This window comes from Lynx canadensis, chromosome B2, assembly GCF_007474595.2.
Source record: "Lynx canadensis isolate LIC74 chromosome B2, mLynCan4.pri.v2, whole genome shotgun sequence".
NCBI classification, from domain to species: Eukaryota; Metazoa; Chordata; class Mammalia; order Carnivora; family Felidae; genus Lynx; species Lynx canadensis.
This window is the reverse complement of record NC_044307.1, coordinates 76,152,743-76,178,116: the sequence shown is the minus strand read 5'-3', so window position 1 is coordinate 76,178,116 and position 25,374 is coordinate 76,152,743. Positions and strand designations below refer to the sequence as shown.

At 37.4% G+C, this 25,374-nt stretch overlaps 1 protein-coding gene across 2 annotated transcripts in view; it reads left to right on the top strand.

Moving 5' to 3' along the window:
- CEP162 (centrosomal protein 162) overlaps positions 1–25,374 on the top strand; it is a 119,402-nt gene that overhangs the window by 80,363 nt on the left and 13,665 nt on the right. Inside the window, exons 22-27 of one of the 2 annotated variants that reach the window (XM_030315925.1) lie at positions 521–733; positions 4,272–4,722; positions 4,807–4,924; positions 8,575–8,716; positions 10,984–11,082; positions 20,107–20,241. In XM_030315925.1, the coding sequence (XP_030171785.1) occupies positions 521–733; positions 4,272–4,722; positions 4,807–4,924; positions 8,575–8,716; positions 10,984–11,082; positions 20,107–20,241 (1,158 nt within the window). Of the gene's footprint in view, positions 1–520; positions 734–4,271; positions 4,925–8,574; positions 8,717–10,983; positions 11,083–20,106; positions 20,242–25,374 lie in introns of both variants that reach the window. The other variant, XM_030315924.1, reaches the window with a different exon arrangement.

Genomic DNA, 25,374 nt, shown 5'->3' with positions numbered 1-25,374 from the left:
AAAGAGACTCATAAATATGGAGAACAAACTGAGGGTTACTGGAGGGGTTGTGGGAGGGGGGATGGGCTAAATGGGTAAGGGGCACTAAGGAATCTACTCCTGAAATCATTGTTGCACATGTCATTTTTCAATCAATAGATAGTATAAATACAATCATCAAAGGGAGTCTGTGGGAAAAAGGGAAGGGAAAAAGCTTTCTCTTCAGAAAGATTGGTTATTACTAGTAGAGTAGAAAGTCCCAAGATCTGTTTCAGATAAATGTAAGAGGATTTCTGTAAATTAACCAGTAACCAGTACTAAATTAGACATTAAACTATAGGGTTTTAAAATCAGATAATCTAGGGATGTAAAATTTGAAATTAATCTGTGTTTCTGTGCATATGATTCAGTCTTGTGGTGTGATATAAACATCTCTTTGAAATCTAGACATGACTGATAGAGCATAATCTCAATTTATACGTGAAACTGCTTAATTTTAATATATTTGTGATCTTACATATATGCAAAAATATTTTAATAGGTTAAGGAAATGGAAGGAATTCTAAAGAGAAGATATCCCAATTCTTTACCTGCTTTAATACTGGCTGCATCAGCAGCTGGTGATACAGTGGATAGAAATACAGTGGACTTTATGGAGAAAAGGATAAAAAAACTAGAGGCTGATTTGGAGGGCAAAGATGAAGAAGCAAAGAAAAGCCTTCGTACCATGGAACAACAGTTCCAGAAGATGAAGGTGGGTGCCATCTAGCCATGGACATGGGGCTCAGATCTCAAGGTTTCAGTATTGTGGGAGCTGGGCACTTAGGTCTCATTTTAACAAATAATTTTAAACATCCTTCCCTGTAAAACCTTTACCATGCATGTCAGTAGATGCAAAAGAAACCTAGACCCATCCTATCTTTCTTGCTCTCCTTTATCTACTTTTCTTTTTATTTCAAGCGTAGAAAATCAAGCACAGTGTTCCTCTCAGTGATGCTAGAATTAGTGGTAATTAAGTTATGAAAAGGCAAAGTAAAACATGTCTGGTGTATATTCAGTATAAAATTGTTTTTTAGTTACCATGGGTGAAAATACTTTTTTGAGGGATGCCTGGGTGGTTCAGTCGGTTAAGCAGCCCTCTCTTGATTTTGGCTCAAGTCATGATCTCAAGGTTCATGAGATCAAGCCCCATGTTGGGATCTTGCACTGTGGTGTGGAGCCTGCTTGGGATTCTCTCTCTCTGTCTCTCTCTCTCTCTCTCTCTATCTCTCTCTCTCCCCCACCCCGCCCCTGCCTCTCCTATCCCTGTTTGTGCATGTGCTCTCTCTCTCAAATACACATTAAAAAAAAAAAAAAAAAGAAAATACTTTCTTGAAATTTCCCTAGACAAGGGGGAGGAAATGAGACAGGAGTATCTTTGGAGTAGAGCAGGGAGCAGGGCAATGTTGGTTGAAAATGTCTTAACTTTCTGAGTTTTTTAATCCTTTGTGAGGAATGAATTAGAAAATACAAGTAGTAGGATGACCAAGTATGAAAGAAGATGTGATATTTAATTTACTTTTAAAAATTTGTTTAGCACACAGTTTCTGCAGTAATTCTTGCTAGATGCTTTCACGAACATTTTAGTTCATCCTGCATCATCCTTCCAATCACCAGTGAGAAACAGATATTGCTACTCTGCTTCACAGATGAGGGAACGGATGTTCACAATTTAATTTCTTGCCTGAGGTGCTATTGCTGGTGAGTGACAGAGGCCTCAAATCCACAGGCCACAGATTTCTATCTTGAGAGAAGCAACAGATGATAGAATATTAGATTCCAGAAACAGTAAAAGGTTGAAAACCTGGATGTACATTGGCCTGCTAGTTAAGGTCATGTCAAGGAAGTTGGCTTTACTTTATTTCATACTCTTTCAAATCTCTCAGCCCCCTACCTGGTTTTCTTTGTTCTCCTGTCCTAAATTCCAAGGCGTACTTCTCTTTTAACTACCCTCTTTTCAACCATACTTACCTCCCTTACCTTCTGCTCCAGCTCACCCATCTCTTCCTCTGCTCCTCTCACACAGATCTCTGTGAGGAGGTGGCATAGTTGAGAGAGGAGAGCTGTCACGGGTGTCTAGGTGTCTGATCCTGGGAATTTGCTCGGTGCTACTTGGCAATCCTCTTGCTGTGACTGATCAGTTTCTTCCATTCCCCTAAACACTCACCACTGACCTCCTTCCATCAGGTTCATGTGACCCCCACACCACCTTTAGCAGACTGCCTCCTATCCATAGGAGACTGTGGCATGATGGAAAACACACAGGCTTTCTAGGGTCAGACCAACCTCCAGTCCCCAGACCGGACTTTGTGCTAGTTACTTTACCCTCTGAGCCTCTGTCTCCTCATATGTAAGAGGAGTTGTTATCTACAACTGACTTATTGCCAAGTATGCCACTTTTTCTCCTGAATTTCTTTCAATTCCTCTGTTCCTTTTCATCACCGTGTTACTCGGCTGCCATCATTAAGAAACAATGACCTGAATAACTATTGTAATCTCCTGACTAGTTTACACATACCCACATCACTCCATCCTCTAATCAGCTCTTAATGCTAAAGCCAAAATTATATTTTCATATCTGTGTCTTATACACATACACACACACACCCCTACCTTTATTTATATCCCTCAATAACTTCCTGTTCCTCTTAGGTTAAATAAATGGCCTATAAATCCATGTATAGCCACACCCCTCTTGCTGTCCAGTGTGTTCTCACACTGTGCTTTCTCATCCAGTCATATGTGTTTCTCCTACTTGCCATGTTTCCTGCAGCCACAGAAGTTTGTACACTTACCTCTGACTGGTATGCTCTGCCCACCTCTTTCAGTTGAGATGTTTCTGCCCTTTAGCTCTTAATCCAAGCATTGCTACCCCAGTGAAACCTTCGTGGACTCCCTGGTAGACAAATTATCTTATAGGCACTTTCCATGCACTTCTCCATTGTGTCTACCATGTTCACAGCTGTTTCGATTGGATCATGAGTGATCTCTCTCCCCATCTAGCTTCTGGACTTCGTGATGGCTGGAACTGTTCTGCTTTTACTCACCATTGTGTTCCATCATTCAAGACACAGAGTAGATGTTAAAATATTTTAATTAGTTAATCCTTAATTCATAGGATATTGGGAGGATTGAGTGGCAAAATATATATAAAGCCCTACTGCCTTATGTGGAGTATAGCAAACATTCAATAAATGATTATAGTAATTACAGCTACTATTAACATTCCAGTGACCACATAGAGGCTAGAATTCCAACCCTGTACCTGATTTTTATATATCTAAATCTCTTCACCCTGATTTTTCTCTTTTTGTGCTTCCTTAGCCCGTCCCATTCCTGTCTCTGCTCACTCTTTATCACTTCTTCCTTTCATTCTGGTTCCCAGTACACACCAAGCATTAGATTGCCTTTGCAGGTGTTCTTCCTACTTTCGTAATGTCCCTGCTTCCACTTATCCCCAAATTTACACTCCTCTCTCAAGCCCAAACCTAAATGTGCTCCCTCTATTCACTCTTCCCCCTTCTCTCAGGCACACAGGGGGAGTCTCGTCCTCTTTGCACCATATTCATAGGCCCATTATCACAGTTATCATAGGACACTGAAATTTTCCATCGCTCTCCTGACCAGGCTATAAACTGTTTGAATGCATGAGCTGGACTTCTTTATCTCTAGAATCTGGTACAGTGCCTGGCACACAGTGGTAGCTCAATATTCATTGAATGAATGAACACTGTTGTGCCCCCTCTGCAGAGTAACCTGCTTAGGTTATTTTGTTTATAATAATAAAGCTGCAGTGTGACAAATCCAAGCTGACTTACTCCCTATGAGATTCCTAAATTGATACTAGCAAGTTGAAAACGGGCTATCTCTTAAAGATTTCAGCACCCCCGATATCTTTCCCTGTTTATCCTCAGAGTATAGTTTGTCAGTTTGCATAGAGAAAGGTACACAATAATAGGTTTGATTGTGATACTTAAAATAAGTTTTGGGGTGTACAGAAACGTGTTATATAATGTTTATAAAGCAACACGTTAATTATGAAATTATACAACATATTGAGAACATATAACGTTATGCTCTTTAAAGATTAGGACTTCAGCCCATTGGACTGACTCAGGAAACAGAGCTAGAAGCATCAGAACATGTAATGAAGCCTGAATGAAGGAATAGGTAGGACCTAGTAGAATGCTGGGCTTTGGGAACAAGTGACATGCTTAGCAGTGGTTTGACGTTACATGGATTCCTTTCTGCAGATCCAGTATGAACAGAGACTAGAGGAGCAGGAGCAGCTACTTGCCTGCAAATTGAAGGAAGCACCCCAGAACCAGCCTGACAGCTCCTCCAGGGTTGAAGCACTAGAGAAGGAGCTCGACGACATCAAGGAAGCCCATCAAATCACTGTAAGAAACCTTGAAGCTGAAATAGACATTCTTAAACATCAGAATGCTGAATTGGAACTCAAGAAAAGCGATAAAGATGGTAACGATTTCCAGTCTATAGAACTCCAGGTAGAACAGGCTCATGCTAAAGCTAAACTGGTGCGACTCAACGAGGAGCTGGCTGCGAAGGGGAGAGAAATACAAGACCTTTCAAAAACTGTGGAGAGGCTCCAGAAGGAGAGAAGGATGATGCTGTCTAATCAGAACTCTAAGGGTAGAGAGGAAGTGACTGCAAGAAGGGGGAAGAAAGATGGTTTGCATTCAGGTAAAGGAAGTGCTAACGCATTCCCTGGAACCCTGGATGGCAAGCGTTACCAACCACACACTTTTACTGATTCCCATGTTTCAGAGGTTTTACAAGAAAACTGCAGATTGAAAAATGAACTGGAGAGATTAATTGTGGAGAGGAATGAGCTGAAGATGAAATCTGAAGCAGCAGTGACCCAATTTGAAAATTCCATGAAAAGGTAAAATGTGAATTTGTAAATATATGGGGATATAAAAAGATAAAAATGCCAAAATTATGAGATAGATTTCCTCTAGATTATCAATTTTACCCTCAACTGAATTCATCACCAAATTTTATGAAGTTGTATTGCATTGCTAAGCATAGATCTCTTTCAGAGTAGGATCCTCTACCTGTTGAAGGCCAGATCCTGATAAGCCTGAATCTCTGTGTCAGCCCAAACCATGTGCTTGGGCTGACTGATCTTGTCTTTCTGCAGTTTTCCAGATGGTGTTAATAAGCTGACCCACTGGGCCTTCTTATAAATGAATGTCATCATTTATGACTGCCATGGGCAGACTGCAGAAAACTGCTATTGTTAAAACTAGCTGACATTCTAAGAGGAAAGGTCCTCTTTTCCAAAATTAACTCTTAAAGTTAATCCAGTGATCACATCCGTTCATGCCTTAAAGAACTTTTGTGCTCATTCCTTCTCAGAGTCACCAGGTACTGTCTACTGTCTTTCCTCTGAGCCTTCTAACATGCTCAGATCTTTTTGTCCATCATCAAACCAAGTCTCTACTCATCTTTCTGTCAGGAACACTTTTCCATAAGTAGCGTCTTATTTGCAACTCACTTCTTCTTAACCGGGACTCTTATCCTCAGCACTCTTTTATTTTTTTTATTTTATTTTTTATTTTTTATTTTTTATTTTTTTTAAATTTTTCAACGTTTATTTATTTTTGGGACAGAGAGAGACAGGGCATGAACGGGGGAGGGGCAGAGAGAGAGGGAGACACAGAATCGGAAACAGGCTCCAGGCTCTGAGCCATCAGCCCAGAGCCCGACACGGGGCTCGAACTCACGGACCGCGAGATCGTGACCTGGCTGAAGTCGGACGCTTAACCGACTGCGCCACCCAGGCGCCCCAATTTTTTTTATTTATTTTTTTTTAATATATGAAATTTATTGTCAAATTGGTTTCCATACAACACGCAGTGCTCATCCCAAAAGGTGCCCTCCTCAATACCCATCACCCACCCTCCCCTCCCTCCCACCCCCCATCAACCGTCAGTTTGTTCTCAGTTTTTAACAGTCTCCTATGTTTTGGCTCTCTTTTAAATGTGATCTCTCAGTAGTGCTCTTTCCTGGTCCAGTGGTGTTTTCTCCATTTTCATTCTCCTTGACATTGTTCTTTCTTGAAATGGTTTCCTCCCATAACCTCCATGACTCACACTAGGGAGTGTGACTAGTACGCCTCTCCTGTACCTTTAACCGACTCCTGACTCTTCATTCTCCTTCCACAAAAACCAGACTTCTACCAGGGTTTATTTTCAACTTTCTGTTTATTCTCTGTTCTTTATCCATTGCTAAATTCATGTATTCTTATGGCTTCTATGAACCACGAACCCAATTTACTTTTCAAGGCTGTTTTCTTCCCTGAGCTCAGATGCTAAATCTACTGGGGTTTTTTGGATTATTCCTCTTGGACTCAGTAATATCTCAAATTTTATTCCTTTTTTTACCTATAAACTAGCTCCCCTCACAGCTTCCCCATCTCCATCTAGCACCATATTTTTTCAGTTGTCAAGTCCAGCTTTTACTTCCTTTATTTCTTGGGCTCACAGTTTATGGGGGTGCTTCCTTATAAATAGGTCTCCTTTCACTTTCTACCTTACTGTAGTGCAGCCTTACTTGCTTTACTATAGCATCCCACCCTAATCTCCCTGATTTTAGTTTCTGTCTCCCCTAATCATTTTGCTTAAAAACCATTAATATTCTTAAATATCCCTGTATTTGAGTTACTCTGCCCTCCACTGAATCCCAGCTTCCTGAAGTATCACGACTAACTTACTCCATGTGGCTTCTCAAGTGCCATCACCATTACAAGACTTCTATGTGGGCCTTAGTTGCTGAAGGTCTTTACTACATTTTGCTCGTTCATGTTTCAAGTGCTACCTCTTCCACAAAATATCTCCTAGAGCTTCTCAGGAAATTTCCTGCTCTCACTTCCAACTCCTCCATAACTTATATACCATGTGCCAGTAGTGAATATCAAGAAAGCACTAATCAGACAGTGCCTTGGTAACTCCTTGAGAACTGATACAAGATTATACTTCTTTGCAACGTGGTAAAGGAGCAGAGTGAGCATAGCAAGCACCAGACAAATGCTTATTGAATGATGGGCAGCTGTGTCTGAATGCTTCCAGATTGAAACCTTGTGTTTTTAGTTCTCAATGTGATTATAAAAATAAAGCTATTTGGAAAGAATTGCATTCTTTCCTAGAAAAAATTAAAATTTATCCTATAAATTTTCCTATATATAATTTATAATTTTTTAGTATTGCTTAATCTGTTTTTCAGGCAGCTCTGGGCCTGATAAGTAAAGAATAACCTTTCCTAATCCCAGATTTAGGCCAGTGGGGTATTTTGTTTATTTGGTTTTTTGTTTTTTACTTCAGTTGTGTCATAGTGCTTTAGATTTTTATGCTTTTCCATACGTTTACATGAATAAATGCTCATATAGTCAAATAAGCAACTGATAAATTTGTTTATAGCAACAGTGAGTCACTAAATATTTGCTTTGAATAAAATCCTATCATTTTTTGGGATGCGTGGGTAGCTCAGTCAGTTGAGCATTTGACTTCAGCTCAGGTCATGATCTCACAGTTTGTGGGTTTGAGCCCCACATTGGGCTCTGTGCTGAACACTTGCTCAGAGCCTGGAGACTGCTTCAGATTCTCTCTCTCTCTCTCTCTCTCTCAAAAATAAATAAACATTGGGGTGCCTGGGTAGCTCAGTCAGTTAAGTGTCCAATTTCAGCTCAGGTAGTGATCTCACGGTTCGTGAGTTCGAGCCCTGCGTCCGGCTCTGGGCTGACAGCTCAGAGCCTGGAGCCTGTTTCAGATTCTGTGCCTCCCTCTGTCTGCCCCTCCGCTGCTTGCACTCTCTCTCTCACATTGTCTCAAAAATAAATAAACATTAAAAATAAATAAACAAACAAACATTTAAAAATAATAATAGGGGCACCTGGGTGGCTCAGTCGGTTGAGCTTCTGACTTTGGCTCAGGTCATGATCTCGCAGTCAGTGAATTCAAGTCCCGCATCAGTCTCTATGCTGACAGCTCAGAGCCTGGAGCCTGCTTCAGATTCTGTCTCCTCCTCTCTCTGCCCCTCCCCCACTTGTGCTCTCTCTCTGTCTCTCAAAAATAAACGTAAAAAAAAAATTTTTTTTTAGATAAAAAAGTAAATAAACAAAAGAAGATAAAATATTAGGCCCTTGCTTTAAATCCAGACAGAACATTTAGAACCTTCCGTTCTCTCAGAAAGTACAGCCCCAAGCTAGGGAGCCATTGGAAGGCCCAGATTTTGAGGTCTAACACTGTGCTGGGCTTGAACCCCAGCTCTGCAACTTCCTAATCTGAACTCCAGAGACATCACTCTTTCCAAAACTCAACTCTGCCCTTATAAAATTCAGTAAATAATAGTGAGCTCATGGTGTGGTTGTAAGAACTCACAAGCAATAATGTATAAAGCACCTGACAAAGTGCAGTAAGTAATGGTGTTCTTTCCCTATGCCTCTTTAATTTCCAAGCTTCCTACACTATTTTTATGCTAACTCTGAATTGAAGAGCTGTTTTTATGTGTGATTTTGTTTGATTTGCTCTACAGGGTCAAGGAAGATACTGCAGCACATATTGCATCTCTCAAAGCATCTCATCAGAGGGAAGTAGAGAAACTCCTTTGCCAAAATGCAGTAGAAAATTCTTCTTCCAAAGTAGCTGAACTAAATCGTAAAATAGCAACTCAAGAGGTAGACAACTTTAACAAACTTTCCTTGGCTTTAAAATTATTTTTTTCAGGACTGTTAACAGAACATTTAACTTCACTTTTTAGTAGAAATGAGAAAATATTGACTTGATTTTTTTTAGTAGGAGAGGATACCGTTACCATTTAACTATTCTACTTTAAAACTATTCTCTAAATAAGTGGTTTCACAGTTTTGTCCCTGTATTTCTCAACCAGTTCTTCTCCTGAGTCATTTGTAACAAACTGTAGAAGTATGGTCAATCACATTTTGTGGTTGAGAACTGAGTACTTGAACTTGAATGTTGAATCATTTCCCTCTACCCAAGTCCCAGCTGACAAGTAATTATCCTAGTCATTCTCTTGCCCATTTATCTTTCATTCATAAACAGATAATGATTCGGGGTCTATAGACAATGAAGCCCTAGGGATAAAATAATGAACAGAGATATGCACACAGCTTGTAGCCATTATGAAACAGTCTTCTTAGAATTACGACAGAATATGCTGAAAGCTTATCCACATTTCTTTAAAAAAGTGTATCTTCCTTTTTGGTTAGTGTGTATATCTTCAAGGAATATCTATGATTATCTACTGTGATGGTAGCAAGTTGAAAAAAAACAGCATTAAAATAGAATTTGTATCTGCAACTTACTTTCAAATGGTGTATCCCAGGAAAAGAAAGAAAAATAAGGCAAATATGGCAAAAATGTTAGCAGTTGGTAAATCAAAGAATATAGGTCCACTGTGTTCTTTTCTCTAGGTTTTAATTTTTAAAAACAAGCTGAGGGAGAAAGACTTCAAGAAACAATTATCTTACCATTATTTCTCCCTTTAATAATCATTTAATAGTATCTTGATTAAAAACAAATTGCTCAACTAAGAAGTATGGACTGGGTATTAGATATTATGAGATTATTGTAAATTTTTTAGGCATAAAAATGTTGTTGGGTGGCTTAGCCAGTTAAGCATCCAACTCTTGATTTGGGCTCAGGTCATGATCTCATGGTGTTGAGCCCCAAATTGAGTTCTGCACTGAGTGTGGGTTTCATTCTCTCCCTTTCTCTCTGCCTCTCCTACTCATGGATGTGCGTGCGTGCACACACACACACACACACACACACACACACACACTTTCTCTTTCAAAATAAATAAACATTAAAGAAAATGCTGTTGTGGTTTTGTGAGATGTCCTTGTAAGAAGATGCATGTTGAAGTATTTGGGGTATTTTAGTGTGAAATGAGGTCTGTAATTTAAATTCAAACAAAGAACTTTGACTATTTTAATATTTCAATGAGAAAGTGCTTTTTATTTATTTTTTTAACATTTATTTATTTTTGAGGGGGAGAGAGAGAGAGAGAGCGCGCGCGCATGAGTGGGGGAGGGGCAGAAAGAGGGAGAGACACAGAATCCCAAGCAGGCTCCAGGCTTTGAGCTGTTAGCACAGAACCCATGAACAGCGACATCATGACCTGAGCCCAAGTCGGACGCTTAACCGACTGAGCCACCCAATCTTTGTACAGCAGTTGCAGATAACTTCCCTGGCTTTTTTCCCCATGGGAGTAGGGTGTCAGTGGGCAGTATAAACATTATATCAAGTTATTATATATTATGTAGTTGGGAGAGGTGGGAAAAGTAGTGTCATTATGCCATAGTGCCTGCCCTAAGTGTTACTTTCCCAGAGTTCTAAATGTAATATTGTAAATTAATAAGTTAAATGGAAGTCAGCATAGTCTGATGGTAAAAACAGTAAAAGTATTAGAGGTAATAGATGCATATTTTCCTAAGTTTTAAGATCCTTGATGAAAGTATCTATTTCAGGTTGCCAAAAAAATACAAGCATGACATTTATTTCATGCTTATTAATAGGCTTGTGCTATTATTCTACTTAATCACAAAGTAATAAAAACAGTATTGGCTATCTTCAAAATGCTTAGACTTTACAGAGGTTTATTTTAAAAGGTATTTTTCAGGCCTTCAGAAGGAAAGTATTAGAGATAAAGAAGCCAAGTAGTTACACAGACATTATTTGTCATACATGTGATACTTTCCATTAAATATTGAAAGAAAATAATGAATGTATTCAATCAGCTTAATTTATTCAATGAACTTGATTCCTGTGACATTTTATTTTTGTTAGAATTTGGTAATTTAAAAATATTAGGATTTTTTTTTTTGCTACAAAAACACGTCATTAGTTGGTTTTCTGATATTTTTCAAATAATGTTTGAGAAGACCTCTATTAACTCAGTACTTCTAACATAATTTCATAGGTACTTCTAAAACATTTCCAAAATCAAGTTAACGAACTGCAGGGTAAACAGGAGTCTCTGGTAGTTTCTCAAGTTCGAGAAGAAATCTTACAGAAAGAGGTAAGAAGTAACAAAAATATTGTACTAAAAAGCTGTTTCTTAGCCATTTCAATCATATTCTTATTTTTGTATTAATTTTTGTTAACTTAAATGTATAAATGGAAATAACCTGAAAGTATCACATCAAAAAAATAATAACTTGTTTTATGGTAAGTCTCCTTTGCCCAGATGAAACTCTTCAATGGGTAAATAAGTTTCTTATATATTTGTATTTGATTTTGAGATTTTTCTAGGCAGTGGGGAAATAGGGAGAGGGGCATTTGGTTCTTTTGATTGTTTTACGAGGAAAAATTGGATGGTTAAGGTCATTTTTGTATTAACTACTTGATACTGTTAAGAAATAACTGGGGCACCTGGGTGGCGCAGTCGGTTAAGCGTCCGACTTCAGCCAGGTCACGATCTCGCGGTCCGGGAGTTCGAGCCCCGCGTCAGGCTCTGGGCTGATGGCTCAGAGCCTGGAGCCTGTTTCCGATTCTGTGTCTCCCTCTCTCTCTGCTCCTCCCCCGTTCATGCTCTGTCTCTCTCTGTCCCAAAAATAAATAAACGTTGAAAAAAAAAAATTAAAAAAAAAAAAAGAAATAACTAAAGTAGTCATTACAGTGATGCTGGATCCCCAGTAACAATATTATAGGAGATAGATCTTTCTGGAAACTCACCGTTTTTATTACTCTAAGATCCCTTTGATTCTAGAAAGTGTAAAACATGAGACAACTGTGCATTCCATTCTTTGAAGTGTATCCACCACATTTTATTATTCAAGAATTTATTAAACCATACAGGAAAAACATAATTGCATTATGAAAACATTAATATAAAAATACTCCACAGTTACATAACTGTCAATTTAAAAAATCTTGTTTCAGTAATTGAAAGGCTGTGGTTCAACATGTGCATTCTTTTCAGTGTTTAAGATGTACATAAACTTTGTTGTATAAGCAATAAGTTTACAGAACTTCACAGACCTAAGGTAAAATTTTGGGGAAAAGCAATAAAAGGAAGTATGTTCTAATGTTTGCAAGATAAAGATTAAGGTCACTTTTAGTTAAGTTACAGTGTGTTCTTAGTTTAAGAATAGCTAAAATAGTTTGGAAATAAAAAAGCTGCAATACATGATTTTCAAGCCTATTTACTAGAAAACTAAAACACTCCATCTTTTGAATGAAATGACAATCTGCCTTTCAATAAGCAGTATATCTATAATAGTTATGTTAACAGGGCTTATTTATTCCCACTACTGATAACCTCCTGAGGATCCTCAAAGGGATTTTCTCTTAGGCTGATGGGAACAGCTCATTTTCCCAGCCCTACATTAGCTCCCAGATTGTTCAGGCTGCCATTTCCACTGGCTTCGAAACCCTCTGGGCAGCAAAGTAGGCAGTCATTGAATTCATCTATTGTGTTTCCCTTCTCTCATGAATCACCATCCTGCAGTGCTGTTAAGCTGATGTTTGAAAACAGTTTCATATGTCCTCGGTTGTTCTGGTTGTTTAAGAAAGGAGGGTAAACCCCTGTCTCTTTTTGACCACAGAGAAACTACAATATACATCTTTTAACACTAGCAAATTCTGTTTTATTTGGTTACTGCTTGTTTGTAATGCATCTCTGCCTTTCTACCTCTACTCTATCTACCTTTCCATTTATTTGTATCTACTTCCATTATCAATGTCTTGTAGATTTAAGTGTAGAAATCTTTCACCTTCTTGTTTAAATTCACTTTTAAGTATTACCCTGTTTTTTGATGCTTTTTGAATGGTAGCATTTTCTTTTTTAGGTAGTTCATTATTGATGTACAGAAACAGTACTGATCTTTGTTAATTTTGTATCCTGCAACTTTACTGAATTCACTGATTAGATCTAACAGTTTTTGGGTGGAGTCTTTAGAATTTTCTATATATAAAATCATGTCACCTGCAAATAGAGACTATTTTAATTCTTTCCTATCCTGATGCCCTTTATTTTTCTTGCCTGATTGCTCTGACTAGGGCCTTTTGTACTATAATGAATAGGAGTAGTGACAGTGAGCACCCTTGTATTGTTTGTGAACTTAGAAAAAAAGCTTTCAAGCTTTAGCCATTGAATATGATATTAGCTGTGGATTTATCATATACTGTATTATTGTATTGAGGTACATTCCTTCTATACCTAATTTAATAGCTTTTATCATGAACAGATGTTAAATTTTATCAAATTTTTTTTCTGTATCTATTGAGATGGTAATATTATTTGTTTCTTCATCCTATTATTACCTTGTAATGTATTACCTTGATTTTTGTATGTTGAACCATCTTGCGTCCCAGAGATAAATTTCACTTGATCAAGGTGAATATTTTTAATGCACTGTTGAATTCAAATTGCTAGTATTGTATTTAGAAGTTTTTCATTTATGTTCATCAGAAATAGTGGTCTGTAGTTGTCTGATAGTGTCTTTGGCTGGTTTGTAAAATGAATTTGGAAGTGTTCCCTCTCTTCTGTGTTTTGGAAAAGTTTGAAGAGGATTAGCATTAATTCTTTAAATGTTTGGTAAAATTCACTTATGAAGCCATCTGGTCCTGGACTGTTCTTTTTTGGGAGATTTTTTTATTATGGATTCAGTCCCCTTAGTAGTAATTGACTGTTCAGATTTGGGTTTTTTTTTCCTGATTCAGTCTTGTTATGTTGTATGTGTCTAAGAATTTTTCCATTTCTTCTAGGTTGTCCAGTTTGTTGGCATATAGTTCATAGTAGCCTTTTGTGATCTTTTGTATTTCTGTGGTATCTGTTGTAATGTCTCCTTCATCATTTATAATTTCATTGATTTGAGACCTCATTTTTCCTTGGTTAATCTAGCCAAAGATTTGTCAGTGGACAAATGTCAATGTCAATGTCTGTCCTTTCAAAGAATGAATTCTTAGTTTTGTTCATCTTTTCTATTATTTTCCTGTTCTTGGTTTTGTTCATTTCTGCTCTGATCCTTCTCTCTTCTACCTGTGGGCTCAGCTTATCATTCTTTTTCTGGTTCCTTAAGTGTAAACTTAAATTGTTTATTTGAGGCCTTCTTGTTTTTTAATGTGTGAATTGCTGTGAATTTCCATCTTTCAGTTGCTTTTGCTACATCCCATTAATTTTGGTTTTTTGTGTGTTTCCATTTTTGCTTGTCTCAAGACACATTATTTCCCCTTTAATTTCTTCTTTGACCCATTGGTTGTTGAGGAGAATCATGTTTAATTTCCATGTATTCGTGAGTTTTCCAGTTTTCCTTATCACTACTGATTTTCACGCCATTGTGGTTAGAGAATATAGTTGGTATGATTTCAGTCTTCTTGCATTTGTAAGATTTATTTTGTGGCCTATCATACAGTCTATCCTTGAAAATATTCCATGTGCACTTGAGAAGAATGTTTATTCTGCTGTTGCCAGATTCAGTGTTGTGTATGTGTCTATTATATCCATTTGGTCTATAGTGTTGTTCAAATATGCTATTATTCACTGCCCGGATGATTAATGTGTTGTTGAGAGTTGGGTATGAAGTCCCCAACTGTTATTGTATTGCTGTTTATTTCTTTTTCTGGCTCTGTTACTTGGCTCTCTGAAGTTGAGTGCAAACACAATTACTATGTCATCTTCTTGGATTGATATTGACCTCTTTATCATTATGTAATGACCTTTTTTTGTCTCTTTACCCTTTTAAAATCTATTTTGTTTGATATAAGTATAGCTACCCCTGCTTTCTTTTGAATACAATTTGCTTGGAACCTTTTTTCCATCTTTTTACTGTCAGTCTATGTGTGCCTTTAAGACTAAGGTGAGTCTCTTTCAGGTAATATATCATTAGATCTTACTCATCCATTCAGCCATTCTGTCTGTTGATTGGATAATTTAATCCATTTACATTTAAAGCAGTTATTGGTAGGTAATGACTTATCACCATTTTGTTGATTATTTTCTGGCTGTTTTGTAGGTCCATTTTTGTTTCATATCCTGGTATCTTTTTTGTGTTTTGATGTCTTCTGGTATCAGTATGCTTTAACTTCTCTTATTTTGTGTAAATACTATAGGTTTTTGCCTGATGGTTACCATGAGGCTTATATAAAATATCTTCAAATTATAATACCTTATTTTAAATTGATAACTTCAATAAAATTCCTAAACTTTACACTTTTCTCCTTTCCCTCACATTTTAGGTTATTTATGTTACAGTTTACCTGTATTTTATATCCTGTAATTTATAGCAGATTATTATAGTTATGGTTATTTTTATCCCTTTTGTCTTTTAACTTTTAAACTACAGTTGTATGTGGATTACACACCACTGTTATCATGTTATACAATCTAACTTTGATTATATATTTACCATTACTGGTGAGTTTTACACTAACTTCTTATGTTTTTACAATGTTAATTTTCTTTTATTTATACTTAAAGAGCTCCTGTTAGCACTTTTTGTAAGGCAGGTCTAGTGGTGAAGAACTCGCTCAGCTTTTATTTGTTCAAAAAAGTCAGTTTTAGCCATTATTGCTTTAAATATACTCTGTCCTTGGGGCGCCTGGGTGGCGCAGTCGGTTAAGCGTCCGACTTCAGCCAGGTCACGATCTCGCAGTCCGTGAGTTCGAGCCCCGCGTCAGGCTCTGGGCTGATGGCTCGGAGCCTGGAGCCTGTTTCCGATTCTGTGTCTCCCTCTCTCTCTGCCCCTCCCCCGTTCATGCTCTGTCTCTCTCTGTCCCAAAAATAAAAAAAATAAAAAAATAAAAAAAAAGTTGGAAAAAAAAAAAATACTCTGTCCTTTTCTCTTTCTCTTGTTGTGGAATTACCATAATGCAGATACTACTTGTTTTGATTGTGTCCCATACGTCTCATAGGCTTTTTCATTCTTTTTGCTCTTTTGACTGTATAATTTTAAATGACTTGTCTTTTAGATCACTGGCTTTCTTCTATATGGTCAAGTCCCTGTTGAATTCTTCTATACAGTCATTGTATTCTTCAGCTCTGGTATTTCTGTTTTGGGGTATTTTTTTCATGGTTTTTATTTCTTTGTTGAACTTCTTGTTTTGTTCATGCATTGTTTTCCTAATTTTGTTTAGTTGTCTGTATGTTCTTGTAGTTGTGTAAACTTTTTAAAGAGGATTATTCTGAATTCTTTGATCATAGAGTTCACAGATCTCTATTTCTTTAGGGTTAGTTTATTGGAGCTTTCTTTTCTTTGGTGGTGTCAGATTTTCAGATCCTTGTTTCCTTTGGGTGGTGTCTGTATTTGAGTAAGTAGTCTCCTCTTCCAGACTTTACAGATTCACTTTGGCATAAACAGTGTTCAACAGTCAGTGCACTTTGGGTTTCTGGATGTGTCTGGTGGTGATGTCCTTGGGCAGGGGTGGCTTGCTGTCAGGGTTTGTTTTTTGGCCAAGGCTACTGCCCAGGTAGCTACTGCCCAAGACCTCACTCTCTGAGGTCAAGAGTGGGGAGGTGTCACTAGTTGAATATAGTTGGATAGAAATTTTGGCTTGGTTCCCTGCCTAATAAGTCTTTAGGAAGGACTTCATGGTTGCCCCGATTCTCTCGTAAGGTTTTTATTAGACTCTTGGGGACTGGATATATACTCAGCAATAGATGGGGCTATGAATTAGCTTCTCTGCCCTGGTGGAGTGACAGGATAGGCCCCAGTGCCTGTGTAGTTCATTGTCTGGGCACACAAATCAGGCAAGATTGTGTACTGAATTCTCTGGCTGACAGGGCCACATGCTCTGTTGATGGACAGAAAGCATAGCCTGTGGCTCTCCCCAAGTGGCACTGTATGCAGGGCTCTCAGGGGATTCTCTGCAGCTTCCCATATGCTCTGGTTAGGTTCTTTGGTTGAGCAGCCAGAAAGCTGTATTCAGCAATGGGCAAAGCTTCAAATGAGTTTCCTGGCCCAGGAGCAATGTAAGAAACTGCTCTAATGCCAGTAAAGCTTTTTGACTGTAGTCTTCACTCAAGCCAACCAGTGCCCCAGGTTCCCTGGCCAGATAGGCCATTGGCTTTGCAGACTATCAACTCTGACTGCTGGACTCTATTCTAGTATTGCTGGGCTACCCAGCTTTTCAGGTGTTCTACTCAGGCTTTCTGGTCAAGCAGCACTGTGATCTTCACTCAGCAGTGTGCCAAAGTGTGGCTTAGCTTCCCTGCCTGAGTGGATGCAGTCCCAGCTTGAGGGCTGGCAAATCTTTCTGTTTGAGGACCTGAGTCAGGCAGACCTGCACCCCACCAAATTCCATAGTCAGACTATACCACCGACCTGGATCTATAGGTGAGCAAAGCTGCTGGTTGGGATTACTACTTGGGCACTGCAAGTATGAATTCAGTCTGCCAAGATCTAACTGCCAGTTGTTACAAGCCCTTCCCCACATCTCCATCACAATCAGATTCCTAGTGATTAGTCCCCATGGGATAAAGACATGCGGGGGCTCTCAAGAAGTGACCCACAACACTGGGGGAGTTGGATGTCCAACCCAGGCTGTCTTTTCCCATGGAGAAATGGTAGTCTCAGGGGAGACCTCTCCATATTGTGCTGCCTGGGCCTGAGGGAGGGGCAATGCAGCCAGCATGTAGCCACTCTGCTAACCCTTATGATGTAGTCTGTCTTGGTCTCTGTGATGCAGGGGGATGCTTCAGCCTCACCCTCATATTATATCATTCTCTCAGTTGCATCTAGTCCATGAATAATTGTTAGTTCTTATGAGGGGAAACAGCATCAGGAACTACCTATGTCACCACCTTGATGATGTTACTCTTCCTTTATTAACACTTTTTTTATATTACTTTATAATAGTCAAAATCATAATGATAGTTATCATTTATTATTTAGTATGTACTAAGCACTGTGGTAAGTGCTCTGTGTAGTTTTCACCATAACCCAAAAGGGTAGGTACTATTATTCCCATTTTATAGATGAAGATTGATGCTAAGAAAAATGAAATAATTTGCTTCAGGTTACCAAGCAATGTGTAAAAAGTATCAACATCAGAACCCAAGACCTCTTACTCCAGGTCCCAGGCTCTTAATTACTATATTACTAATGCTGTATTTCTGGACATCAGAAAAAAATTGGTATTTGCCAATTTTTTTCCATAGTATTCAAGAAGCAGGAATAATTTTTGATCATTCATCTCATGTATCCAGTTACTCCCATAGGGTAAATTCACTAAAATACAAGGATTTTAAAATACATACATTCACTTTAATTATACTTTTAAAGATGCTTTTAAGTAGGCACTGATGAAGGGAAATTTTTCCTACTTTTTGTCTAAATAAAAATTTCTAAATCTATGTAATTTATAGACTAATGTTTAATCATTGGTGAATTCATTAATTCATGAATAATTATTAAACACTGTGCTCTGGCATGCTTTATGTGCTAGGAATACTGAGAACAAGATAGACAAATCTTTGGTCTTACAGAGCTTACATTTTATTTGGGGAATCAGAAAATAAATGTAAAACTTGATAAAATTAACTGAGACAATATCTGTAAAGTACTTAGCATAGCACCTCGCACATGATAATGTCATGACTCTACTACTTACCCTTTAAGACTTTATTCAAAGACAGCTGCCTCAGGTTAAGAGTCCTGCAACCTAGCTCTGCTTCCAGTTAGGTATTCCCCACTCATCACCTCATTGCTACTTGGTCATCTCTCCATAACAACATACTATATTAGAATTCTCATTCACTTGACTGCTGCTTTCACTAGAACAGAACATCCCAGCTGGTGTACCAGGAATGGATTCCCTATGGATCATAAGATAGCAATTACTGGAAATGTCTCATTATAAACCCAAAGTCACTTTTCAGTCATTAAGTTTACATAAGCTGAAGTGATATTTGACCATTACGTGTATGACAATGCCTCTTACAAATTTCTTAGTTCAGCAATCACTGGTTTTGTGTTATAATTTTTAGTAATAATTGTTTTGACATAGAAGATTTTATGCCCAGCACTCATCACTGCAGCATGTTCTCTAGGGTCTCTCTCCTTAACCTTTCTGCAAATCATCCCAATTAAAGTCTGCAAATTTCTGTGGTCACTGATGATATCCCATGGATATCCCACATATAAATATTTAGACTTATGTAGGTTTATAGTTTCACATTTGAAACTAGAAAGAGTGGCAGTTTGGGAAGGGGTTGGGTTTTTTTGTAGTGTTATTAGCTACTGGGTGTTTCCATGGAAAATTTGGTTGAATTTGTTAATTTTAGCCATTTTTACTTGTTAATTATTTTGCCTTTTGATACTAACAGGAAATAATTATGAGTATATGGTATAAAGAAAATGCAGTTGTTTCACCAAGCCCAATATAAAGATATCTCAGATCCCCTCTATTTTACTGACTGGCACCATGAAAATATCACCATTTTCTCTGCAGACCATGGTATGAAAAAGGAGGTACCACACAAGACTATAACCTCCATGACTAGGTCATCTCTATACCCTCAAGACCTAAGACAACAGCTAGAACAGAAAGAGTTCAGTATATTCTCTTTTTTTATAAACATAAATGTATTTGTGGAATGAATTATTATAAAGTGATAAGAGCCAGAAGAGGATTACAGATAGAATTATAGAAAGTTGACAAAAGGAGGATTCATATTTACTGAACTCTGTGTGTGTTGGAAGCTATACTGGGTAGGGTGCTTTAAATGTTTGATTAATCCTAGAAGTAATCAGCCTAGTTAAATACTTTGTAGCAAAGCTGAATATACCACAGACAGTACCCACCTTCATTTTTAATGCTGTAATCAGCCTGGCATACATGGGAGGAAGTGATCCAGTCATCTGGAATCATCTGGATTGTGAGGTCACTTCAGAGCTAAGAGGAGCCTTTTCTTCCTGTAGATAGAATAATTAATAGCTTGCATTCCCTAACAACTCAAGATATCTTTCTTACTAGCAAGAAGCCTCTTCCCTAGAGAAATTTTATACAAAGAAAATATGGTGAACATTCTTAAGACTACCTGGTAAAAATAAATGATTTTTCTTGTTACCAGTTTTTCATTTACTTCGTACCTCAATTTTAGATTACAAAACTCCTAGAAGAATTAAGAGAAGCCAGAGAAAACCATACACCAGAAATGAAACATTTCATGGGCTTAGAAAAGAAAATTAAGCAGATGGAAATGAGACATGAGCAAAGAGAGCAGGAACTTCAACAGGTAAAGTAGTAAATCAAATTTACATATTTGTATAGCTCTTCATTTTTAAGTACCTCCAGTTTGCTATAGTTTTGCCATCCCTAGCAGCACTTCCTGAAGTGTTTCATTGTACATTGATCTTATTAAGAATAAATACAGTGTTTAAGAGCACATAAGACTTTAAATTTCAAATACCTGAAGATTGGTTTGCCAACTTATATCATGTTCTTAAAATGTTAGGCATTTTACCCTGGGAATTGGTCTTTGGAAGCCATATCCCATATTCCAGCCATTTCATGTTTGTAAGAAATAGCTATATTAAAATGTAATTGTTTAAAATATTATATGTCTAGCACTAGTGATATCACAATTAGTACACTTAATGACAGATAAATAGAAATTAAAAATGGCAGAAGTAAGGGCATGATGTTTTTAGGCATTAGCCTTTCTGCTAGTATTTACCTTTGCTTGAAGAGTCTATTGGTCGGCTTGAGCTGTTACAACAAAATACCATAAACTGGGTTACTTAAAAAACAAATTAATTTTCTCACAGTTCTGGAGGCCAGATGTCTAAGATTAAATTTCCAGCTGATTCATTCTGGTTGAATATGCTCTTCCTGGCTTGCAGAGGGCCTTTCCTCAGTGTGTGCTTTGGGGTGAGGGAAGGAGACTAGAGAGAGAAAGAGAGCTATCTGGTATCTTTTCTGATAAGGACATTAATCTACTCTGAACAGGACCCCACCCTTATGATTTCATTTAACCTTAATTAGTTCCTTACTCCAAAAATAGCCATACTGTGGGTTAGGGCTTCCACATATGAAAAGGGAGTAGGGGGACACAGAAAAAATTCAGTCTAAAACAGTATAAATATATATATTCTTTGAAAAAAAACAAAAAGATATGCAATTGTTTATGGTTGACCTAAGTTCCAGAGAAACCCTAGCTCTATTTAATCATATCAAAGTTTTAGGTCTTCATCATTATAGGAACTACAAAATGTAAAATAGAGGACAAAAAGATTAGTGTAATTCATTTCTCATTTTTACGTAAGGTGACTGAATGGATTAAAAAAAAAAAAGACCTCTGGCTGCCTATAAGAATGCTGCCTCACTTCAGACCTAAAGATACATTATAGATTGAATGTAGAGATAGAAAAAGATATTCCATGCAAATGGAAATTTTTTGAAAAGGTAGCAACACATATCAGTCGTGAGACAAAGAAGGACATTATGTAATGATTAAGGGATCAATCCAACAAGAGGATATAACAGTTGTAAATATTTATGTAACTAACATAGCAGCACCTAAACGTATAAATCAAATATTAACATCCATAAAAGGGGAAATAGTAATACCATATTAGTAGGGGACTTAAACACCCCCACTTACATTAATGGATAGATCATCTGGACAGAAAATCAATTAAAAAAAAAAAAAAAAAAAAACAGTAGCTTTGAATAACACGTTAGACCAGACATACTTAACAGATATTGGATGTAATGGGCTGTGAATAGCAGCAGCATATACATTCTTTTCAAGTGTGCATGGACTGATCTTTAGGATAGATCACATTAGACCAAAGAATAAGTTTTAGACTATTAAGAAGATTGAAATCAAGCAAGCATCTTCTCCAACCACAATGGTATGAAACTACAAATCAATTACAAAAATAAAAGAAACAGAACACAAATACATGGAGGCTAATCAAGATGCCACTAAATAACCAATAGGTCAATAAAGAAATCATAGCAGAAATTTAAAAATACCTTGAGACAAATGAAAATGGAAACAATATTCCAAAATCTTTTGGACATAGCAAAACCAGTTCTATGAGGGAATTTTTTTTTTTATAGCTACACAGGCCTACCTCAAGAAACAAGAAAAATCTCAAATAATCTAACATTACACATAAAGGAACTAAAAATAACAAAGCTCAAAGGTAGAAGGAAAGAAGGAAATAATAAAGTTCATGACAAAAGTAAATGAAATAGAGACAAAAAAAATAAGGAAGATTAGTGAACTAAGAGCTGGTTCTTTAAAAGATAAAACTGATAAGCCTTTAGCCAGACTCCTCAAGGAAATGAAAAGACTTCAATAAATAACAATAAAGAAATGAAAAAGGGAGAGTTAAAATCAGCACCACAGAAATACAAAGGATTGTAAAAGACTACTATGAAAGGTTATATGCCAAAAAATTGGACAACCTAGAAGAAATTGATTTTTATAAATATAAAATCTCCCAAGACTGAATCAGGAAGAAATAGAAAATCTGAATAAACTAATTACTAGTAACAAAATTGAATTGGTGGGACACCTGGATGGGCCAATTGGTTTTAGGTCTGACTCTTGGTTTCTGCTCAGGTCATGATCCCAGGATCGTGGGAGCAATCCCCATATGGGGGCTCCCTGCTGAGCATGGAGCCTGCTTAAGATTGTGTGTCTCTCTCTCCCCAAATTGTGTTCTCTCTAAAAATGAAATTTAAAAAAAAATTGAATTGATAATCCAAAAATTCCCAACAAAGAAAAGTCTGGGACCAGATGGCTTTAAATGTTTGGAAGAATTCACCTGTAAAGAAGAATTAATACCAATCCTTCTCAAACTATCCCTGCCCCCCCCAAAAAAAAATGAAGAGGAAGGAATGTTTTCAGATTCATTCTATAAGCCCAATATTACCCTACCAACAACAAAGACACTACAAAAAAAGAAGAAAATTACAGAAAGAAGAAAATTCCCTGATGAACATAGATGCAAAAAATCCTTAACAAAGTATTAGCAATCTAAATTCAAAAATACATTAAAAGGATAATTCACCACAATATGGTGGGATTTATAGGATACAAGGACGATTGAGTTCTACAAATCAACATGACATACCATATTAGCAAAATGAAAGTTAAAAATCATATGATTTCAATAGATGCAAAAAAGCATTTGCCGAAGTTCAGCATACATTCATGATAAAAAATTCTCAATATGCTGAGTATAGATGAAACCTCAGAAAGGCCATATATGACAAACCCACAGTTGACATGATACTCCACAGTGAAAAATTGAAAAGTTGGCTTTTTCACTAACATCAGGAACAAGGATGTCCACTCTTTGTTATACTTCAAGCTAGTACCAGACGTCATAGCCACAACAACCAGATAAGAAATAAAAAGCATGCAAATTGAAAAGGATGAAGTACAACTGTCACTATTTACAGATAACATTGATAATGTATATAGAAAACCCTAAAGATTCCACCAAAAATCTATTAGAATAAATGAATTCAGTAAAGTTGCAGGATGCAGAATTAGTGTACAGAAATGAAACAGATGTCTGTACATTAACAACTAGCAAGAAGAAATTAAGAAGACCATCACTTTATAACTACATCAAAAAGAAGAAAATACATAAAAATGAATTTAACCTAAGAGTTGCAAGACCTGTACTCTTAAAACTGTAATACATAGATGAAAGAACTTGAAGATAACACAATAAATGGAAAGATACACATGGATTGGAGGCATATTATTGAAATGTTCATAATGCCTAAAGCAATCTGCAGATTTGGTGCAGTCCTTATCAAACACCAGTAGTAGTATTTTTCATGGAACTAGAACATATATTCCTAAAGTTGATATGGAATCACAAAAGACCCCAAATACGCAAAGCAGTCTTGAGAAAGAACAAAGCTGGAGGTATCACACTCCCAGTTTTTCAAATGTATTACAAAACTATAGTAATGAAAACAGTATAGTCCTGACATGAAAACAGACACACAGATCAATAGAACGGAATAGAAAACTCAGAAATAAATCCATGCTTATATGGTCAATTAATCTATGACAAAGGAGGCAAGAATATACAATGAAGATAAGATCATCTCTTTAATAATGATAATAATGGTGCTGGTAAAACTGGACAGCTGCATGCAAAAAAAAGTAAGATGACCACTGTCTTACACTATATACAAAACAAAAGGAAACAAACAAACAACACCTCAAAATGGATTAAAGACCTAAATGTAAGACCTGAAACCATAGATCTACTTTAAAAAACAGTAAACTCTTGGACATTAGTCTTGGCAATGTTTTGGGTTTTTGTTTTTTGTTTTTTGTTTTTGAATAGGCCTCCTTAGAGAACAAAAGCAAAAATAAACAATTGGACTACATCAAATTGTAGTAGGCATGGGGTGCTTGAGTGGCTCAGTTGGCTAAGCATCCAACTTCCATTCAGGTCACGATCTCATGGCTCCTGAGTTCGAGCCCTGCATCAGTCTCTCTGCTGTCAGCACAGAGCCCACTTTGGATCCTCTGTCTCCCTCTCTCTTTGCCCCTCCCCCACTAGTCAGAAATAGACATTTAAAAATAATTTTTAAAAAATTAAAAGCTTTTTCACAGCAAGGAAACCAACAAAATGAAAACATACTGAAGGAGGTGTGTGAAGAAGTCAAACTGTTAGGAGGTATTTGCAAATGATATATCCAGTAAGGGGTTAATATCCACAACAAATGAAGAACTCCTAACTCAACACCAAAAAAAAAAAAAAATCTAATTTAAAAATGGGCAGTGGAGGGGAAGGGCCAAGATGGCGGAACAGCATGGAAGCTTTTTTTGTGTGTCCCTCATTCCTGAAATGGAGCCAGATCAACACTAAACCATCTTGTACACCTAGAAAACTGATTTGAGGATTAACACAACAATCTGCATAACCTGAACCACAGAACTTGGCAGGTACATGGCATGGAGAGGTGAACTGGGGGAGAGAAGCTGCGCAGGGCAGGGGGCTGTTTTTGCTTGTGGAGAGAGGAAGGGGGGAAGGGGAATGGGAAAAGCAACCCCACACTCCCCTGCCTCCCCTCTGCTGAAAGCAGCTGGAGAGAAAGTGGAAGAGTGGAAATAGCCACAAGGGACTGAACAAAAAAGGGAAAAAGGAGAAAGGAGACAGTTTAAATTCCATTAAGACTCTATAAACAGGGGGAGCACAAGAGAGTCTGAAACTCCACAGCTCGATACCGCGCAGTGCCCTGGTGGGAAGAGCGAATCCTGAGGAACAGTGAGCAAGGTCCAAGGGGTTCAAGGTCCACACAGGAAGTGGTGGTTCCCCTACTGGGAGGATATTTGGTAGAGACTGTGCAGCCTCCACACAGACAAAGGTCCCAGGGGACC